Here is a 7,954-nt window from a genome sequence, read left to right on the forward strand (position 1 = left end):
GTAGCAACCTCTCCTTATCTTTATTTTATTGCATTCTTGTGGCAAGTAAAGTCTTTGATAGTAGGGTTGATACTAGATTTGGATTACTGCACATAAACAGATTTCTTGCTGTCACGAAATTGAGTAGCCCCGTCTGTAGGTAACTCAGAAAAATCTGCCAATTTACGTGCGTGATCCTCAGATATGTACGCAACTTTCATTCGATTTGAGCTTTTTCATCTGAGCAAGTTAAGTGCCCCTAAAAAAATTCGTCTTTACGGACTGTTCTGTTTTGACAGATTCTGCTTTTTATTTCGCATTGCCTGTTTTGCTATGTTGGATGAATTTCTTTGTTCCATTAACTTTCAGTAGCTTTGTGCAATGTCCAGAAGTGTTAAGAATGATTATGTCACCTCTGAATATGAGAATTTTTTATTATGCACTAACCCTCTAATGAGTTTGTTTTGAGTTTGGTGTGAAGGAAGTTTTCAAGGGTCAAAAGAGGAGGATGATACAATATGATCAAGAAGGGTGAAAAGTCTAAGCTTGGGGATGCCCCCGTGGTTCATCCCTGCATATTTCAAGAAGACTCAAGCATCTAAGCTTGGGGATGCCCAAGGCATCCCTTCTTCATCGACAACTTATCAGGTCACCTCTAGTGAAACTATATTTTTATTCCGTCACATCTTATGTGCTTTACTTGGAGCGTCTGTATGTTTTTATTTTTGTTTTTGTTTTTGAATAAAATCGGATCCTAGCATTCTTTGTTTGGGAGGGACACACGCTCCGCTCGTTCATATGAACACAAGTGTTCTTAGATTTACTTTTAATGTTCATGGCGAAGGTTGAAACTGCTTCGTTCATTGTTATATGGTTGGCAACAGAAAATGCTTCATGTGGTAATTGGTATAATGTCTTGAATAATTTGATACTTGGCAATTGTTGTGCTCAAATAGATCATGTTTAAGCTCTTGCATCATGTACTTTGCACCTATTAATGAAGAACTACCATAGAGCTTGTTGAAATTTGGTTTGCATGATTGGTCTCTCTAAAGTCTAGATATTTTCTGGTGAGGTGTTTGAACAACACGGAAGACAGTCTAGAGTCTTATAATGCTTGTAATATGTTCTTATGTAAGTTTTGCTATACCGGTTCATACTTGTGTTTGCTTCAAACAACCTTGTTAGCCCAAGCATTGTATTGAGAGGGAATACTTCTCGTGCATCAAAATCCTTGAGCCAAAAACTATGCCATTTGTGTCCACCATACCTACCTACTACATGGTATTTCTCTACCATTCCAAAGTAAATTACTTGAGTGCTACCTTTAAAATTTCATTCTTTGTCTTTGCAATACATAGCTCATGGGAAAATAGCTTAAAAACTATTGTGGTAAAGAATATGTAGCTTATGTATCTTATTTCTTATAAGTTGCTTGTTGAGCGGTAACCATGTTTCTGGGGACGCCATCAACTATTACACCTTTGTTGAATATCATGTGAGTTGATATGCATGTTCGTCTTGTCTGAAGTAAGGGTGATTTATCATGATCAAATGGTTTGAGTATGCATATTGTTAGAGAAGAACATTGGGCCGCTAACTAAATCCATGTATCATGGTGGAAGTTTCAGTTTGGACATTAATCCTCAATCTCTTATGAGAATATTATCTGTTGTTGACTGCTTATGCATTAAAGAGGAGTCCATTATCTGTTTTCTATGTTGTCCCGGTATGGATGTCCTTAGTTGAGATAATCAAAAACGAGAAATCAAATGCGATCTATCTCCTTGGACCTTTGTACAGGCGGCATAGAGGGACCCCTTTGTGACACTTGGTTGAAACATATGTTATGCAATGATAATCCATGTAAATCCAAGCTAATTAGGACAAGGTGCAAGCACTATTGGTATTCTACGCACGAGGCTTGCAACTTATAGGATGTCTTATGCATAACACATATGAATTATTACTACCGTTGACAAAATTGTTTCTATGTTTTCAAAATAAAAGCTCTAGCACAAAAATAGTAATCCATGCTTCCCTCTGCGAAGGGTCATTCTTTTACTTTATGTTGAGTCAGTTTACCTACTTATTTCTATCTTAGAAGCAAACACTTGTGTCAACTGTGTGCATTGGTTCCTACATACTTGTTTATTTGCATTCATCATATTACTCTGTGTTGACAATTATCCATGAGATATACATGTTGAAGTTGAAAGCAACCGCTGAAACTTATATCTTCCTTTGTGTTGCTTCAAAACTTTCTACTAAGAATCTATTGCTTTATGAGTTAACTCCTATGCAAGTCCTAATGATGCTTGTCTTGAAAGTACTATTCATGAAAAGTCTTTGTTATATGATTCAGTTGTTTGATCATTGTCTTTACCATTGCTTCGAATCACTTCATTCACTTCATATGCTTTAAAATAGTATTGATCAATATTATGATAGCATGTCACTTTAGAAATTATCCTTGTTATCATTTACCTACTCGAGGGCGAGTACGAACTAAGCTTGGGGATGCTTGATACTTCTCAAACGTATCTATAATTTCTTATGTTCCATGCTACTTTTATGACAATACTCACATGTTTTATACATACTTTACATCATTTATATGCATTTTCCGGCACTAACCTATTAACAAGATGCCGAAGCGCCAGTCCCTGTTTTCTGCTGTTTTTGGTTTCATAAATCGTACAAACGAAATATTCTCGGAATTGGACGAAATCAACGTCCAGGGTCTTATTTTTCCACGGAGCTTCCAGAAGACCGAAGAGCATACGAAGTGGGGCCACGAGGTGGCCAGACCATAGGGCGGCGCGGCTAGGGAGGGGCCCGCGCCGGCCTATGGTGTGGGCCCCTCGTTAGCCCTCCGACTCTGCCCTTCCGCCTACTTAAACTCTCCGTCGCGAAAACCCTATTACCGAGAGCCACGATACGGAAATAGTTCCAGAGACGCCGCCGCCGCCAATCCCATCTCGGGGGATTCAGGAGATCTCCTCCGGCACCCTTCCGGAGAGGGGAATCATCTCCCGGAGGACTCTACATCACCATGATCGCCTCCGGACTGATGTGTGAGTAGTTCATCCTTGGACTATGGGTCGATAGCAGTAGCTAGATGGTTGTCTTCTCCTCTTGTGCTATCATGTTAGATCTTGTGAGCTGCCTATCATGATCAAGATCATCTATTTGTAATGCTACATGTTGTGTTTGTTGGGATCCGATGAATATAGAATACTATGTCAAGTTGATTATCAATCTATCATATATGTGTTGTTTATGATCTTGCATGCTCTCCGTTGCTAGTAGAGGCTCTGGCCAAGTTGATACTTGTGACTCCAAGAAGGAGTATTTGTGCTCGATAGTGGGTTCATGCCTCCATTGAATCTGGGACAGTGATACAAAGTTCTAAGGTTGTGGATGTGCTGTTGCCACTAGGGATAAAACATCGATGCTTTGTCTAAGGATATTTGTGCTGATTACATTACGCACCATACTTAATGCAATTGTCTGTTGTTTGCAACTTAATACTGGAAGGGGTGCGGATGCTAACCCGAATGTGGACTTTTTAGGCATAGATGCATGCTGGATAGCGGTCTATGTACTTTGTCGTAATGCCCTTTGTAAATCTCATAGTAGTCATCGTGATATGTATGTGCATTGTTATGCCCTCTCTATTTGTCAATTGCCCAACTGTAATTTGTTCACCCAACATGTTATTTCTTATTGGAGAGACACCACTAGTGAACTGTGGACCCCGGTCCATTCTTTTACATCTGAATACAATCTACTGCAATCATTGTTCTCTGCTGTTCTTAGCAAACAAACATCATTTTCCAGACCATACATTTAATCCTTTGTTTATAGCAAGCCGGTGAGATTGAGAACCTCACTGTTAAGTTGGGGCAAAGTATTTTGATTGTGTTGTGCAGGTTCCACGTTGGCGCCGGAATCCCTGGTGTTGCGCCGCACTACACTCCTCCGCCAACAACCTTCACGTGGCCCTTGACTCCTACTGGTTCGATAACCTAGGTTTGTTACTGAGGGAAAACTTGCTGCTGTACGCATCACACCTTCCTCTTGGGGTTCCCAACGGACGTGTGCTTCACGCGTATCAGTCGGTCACGCAAGCTTAACTCCCGAGTTCCATCCCATCCCACTTCCAAATGCTTCGCGCGCATCTTGTTATTAGTAGTATCATATCAATCCTATTAACATGTTGGTCAATGTCACATTTCTTTATTGTTTAAATTTCAAATAATTTTTTTATTAAACAAAAGTAATGATGTAATAAATAAAATTAACCTTTTTAATTTGTATTATTTTAATTATTTTGTTAAAAATTTAATATTTTTTGCCAAACCTAAAACCCGAAAATTTGAAAATCTTATAATTTGCTAAAAGTAATAGTAATATTCTGTGATTCAAAAAAATCTTATAATTGTTAATTTTAATTTTAAAAAAAATAAAAATATATAAAATTCTAAATTTCTGGAAAAAAAATTAAAATCTTCCTGCTTTCATATTTTCATTTGGAATTTTGAGAATCTAAAATATGGAATTCAGATGTAACTTTTTCCACTATGATTTTGATATATTATACGTTTTTTCCGACGTCGTATGCAAAAGTTAATACGGTTTTACCATTTTTCAAACTTTTTTTGCAAAAAAAGTCAAAATTCGAATTTCTTAATTTCACCGAATAGTAGATTGCATAACATACAAGAATCTGAAAACAGTTTATTTCTTGAATTTTCTATCATTTTCATTTGTATTTTACAAAGCAAAAAAAGGTGATCCAGAGGGGGTGGAGGTGGGTGGGGAGCAAGAAAACCTTTAGTACCCGAACCGGTACTAAAGGTCCCTTTAGTACCGGTTCGTGTCACGAACCGGTATTAAAGGTTTTCCGGCTGACGCTAACCCTTTAATACCGGTTCGTGTCCTGAACCGGTACTACAGGTCCCGCACGAACCGGTACTAAAGGTTGTCGGCAGCCTAGGCAGTACAACCGGTACTAATGCACCCTTTAGTACCGGTTCGTAAGAAACCCGTACTAAAGGCCTGGACGGAAGTCCCTTTTTCTACTAGTGATCGTTGTTAGGTAGCCAATGATGTGACAGTTAAAATTAGTGCTACATCCTTGTTAGCTAGCCTTTGATCTCACAGTTCAAATAAGTGATTCATCCTTGTTAGCTAACCTTTGATTTTACATTTCAAATAAGTGCTACATCCTTGTTATCTAGCGTTTTATATGACGGTTCAAATAAAGCTACATTCTTGTTAGCTAGTCAATGATTCGGTAGTCTTCATTTTACTCTACAGTTTAAACTATCTATGTCTAAGGTGAAGAAGTGCAGCGACAAAGCCTCCATGTCTCAACAGTCTGTGCACTCTACCATCGAAGGTTAGGTGTTTTATCTTATGGTTGTAACCACATAGAAGCGTATGAATGATAAAATGTACCATTGGCTTTAGGTCTTAATATTCTTTCATTAGAGAGTACTCCCTTCATTATAGGTTTGGCAATCATGTTGACATGACAAGATCTAGAAGGAAGAATTTGAAGTAAATTCATGGTATAGTTTGCCTGAAAGAGCACTAGTGGAAAACTGGGCAATAGGCCCGGTCCATTTGGGCCTTTAGACCCGGTTCCTGAACCGGGACCAACTAGGCGGGACTAAAGGGGGTACCCTTTAGTCCCGGTTCAAAGATAAACCGGGCCTAAAGGCCTCAACACGTGGTGCGACCAGGGAGCTCGCGCTGGAAGGGCTTTGGTCCCGGTTCGTGGTACGAACCGGGCCTATGTTTCTCTGCCGCGGCAGAGAATTGCTATTTCTCTGCCGCGGCACAGATTTGGGCTGTACCAGCGTTTCTCTGCCGCGGCAGAGAAACAGTCTGTTTCCCTTGCCGCGGCAGAGTTTCAGCAATGCATATATATATCATTCAAGAAACCACAAAAAATCGTCATGAATATATATAGACATCGTCAACAGTACACGACATAGTCAACACAGTACACGTAATGCTTGCATATTTACAATACAACTTTTCCTGAACGAATATCCTCCGCCGTCACGATCTTCCGATAGTGCTCTCCACCTGGGGTAAGGACCTCGGTAATAAAGAATCCCGCGATTTCCTCTTGAATTGCTTTTATTTGATCCGCTGTTATGAGAGTGTCCCGCAGTCGTGTCATCTATATTTAAAAAAGGAGATCAATATATGAATGGAACTCAATACAATAGATGGTACTAATTAAGATTAATTGTGAAAATTTGTTATCGTACACGAGTGTGGTGTATTTGGGCATCCCCACCCTTGGGACAGGACATGTCACGCATGAAGGTGCAGACGTAGTATCCACATAAGTTATTCCCTTTTTCCTGCCTCATACACTTTACGAAAAAATAGTTCGATCAAACTAATAATCAAGCATCGTATTGAAAGTAAATATCATATATAAAGTTTCACGGACATAGCTATATATATAGTACTACTTACAGGGTAATCTCTAAATGTAAGCTCCGGTTTCCATTCACCCGGAACAGTATTGATGAACCGTTTCCAAGCCCTGCCCGGCAAAAAATAATGAGTAAATGAGTAATTGATTAGTTGATGATATCTTCGAATTAGAGCAGATGAAGATGCCAATACGAAATTGATTGAAACTACCTCTGGAGGATGGCAGCCATGTCCGCCCATTCCGCATATTCTGTACGTTTCGAGTCCATGACGTTTACGACTCCAAGGTGAAGATCAATGATTAGGAGAATAAAATGGAAACTGCACAAGCATAGCTCAATGATTACGAGAATAAAGTGGAAGGTGCACAAGCATAATGTATGTTATATATAACACTCACTTGAAGTTGTAGGGAAAGAATATATCCTCTTTGTCTGCTTGCTTCTCTAAAAACATTACGATGTTGTCCTCTGTGTCCTTGGCGAAGTCTCGAACCGTAACTTCATGAACTGTGTTTGGGTCTATGAACCCCAGCGGTAGGAGCTTGCCTCTTTTGTATTCCAGCTTCTTCATTCTGCATAATTAAATGTATAGCGTACACAAAGAATATAATGAGGATAATTGTTAGTGCAAATGAATGAGCTACAAACTTAATTACACAAATAAATCACTTACAGGCAGTAGCAACTGATGACAGCTTTGTCGAGGGCGTCTTGATTGAATAACTGAAACAGTTCTTCTAACTCAATGTTTATCTCGTCTTCCCCCCGGAAGTAATGCTCATCTCTAAGATACACCGTGATGTAGGTTTCACATCTTCGACAGGCTTTCAGGTACCAGTCATGCAACCTTCGCATCTGAGTCCCTAGACGCGCGAGCTCGCCAGGTTTGACGAGATCAGATCCGTATCTATACTTGTTTACCACTTGAGCCGTTGGATAGTAATCTTCGTACTCAACTGATGCTCCCTGAGCTCTAGCCGCCCGTTCGATCATCGATGCCATCTCTGGATCATGATATGGCTCCACGATGAAGTGGGGTGCGGCCTGAATGTCCTGCTGTCCAAGCTGTGCGACTTTTTTTGCTTCTTTCATCGCTCTAGAGGACTGTCCAAGAGAGCGGTCATAATCAGCTCTCAGCTCAGGTCTCTTCATTCTCGTCTCGGCAAAGTGCTTCACTGTCTGCGGTGGAATAAACATCTTCTTCGGCGCAGTTGCAAGAAACGCCTTTTGCTCTTCAGTCTGCTCATGTGGCAACAACTCTGGAGTCTGTTCCCTCATTGGAGTTGATGATCTCTTCGGAGCTGTAGGAGGTGCCGCGGACCGCTTCCTCTTTTGCTTAGGTGGAAGCGGCGGAGTCTCCTGACGAGGAGGAGGAGGCGGCGGAGTATTTTCACGCGGAGGAGACTGGTCATGGATAGGGGAATCATCATCGCGCAGAGGAGAATCATCACGCGGAGGAGATCGCACGGGTGGCGGAGGAGGCGGAGGTGGCACTGCTTGTTGGCTTC

The 7,954-nt window shown here is 40.6% G+C and overlaps 1 protein-coding gene across 1 annotated transcript; it reads right to left on the reverse strand.

The window, feature by feature from the left end:
• Positions 1–6,260: 6,260 nt before the first annotated feature.
• LOC127309720 (uncharacterized) lies at positions 6,261–7,448 on the reverse strand. Its single transcript, XM_071822091.1, has 5 exons — positions 7,120–7,448; positions 6,845–7,018; positions 6,655–6,765; positions 6,484–6,553; positions 6,261–6,377 (listed from the first exon to the last, which is right to left on the reverse strand). The coding sequence occupies exons 1-5, from the start codon at positions 7,446–7,448 to the stop codon at positions 6,261–6,263; spliced, it is 801 nt and encodes a 266-aa protein (XP_071678192.1).
• Positions 7,449–7,954: the final 506 nt, after the last annotated feature.

Source organism: Lolium perenne, chromosome 6, assembly GCF_019359855.2.
Source record: "Lolium perenne isolate Kyuss_39 chromosome 6, Kyuss_2.0, whole genome shotgun sequence".
NCBI lineage: Eukaryota > Viridiplantae > Streptophyta > Magnoliopsida > Poales > Poaceae > Lolium > Lolium perenne.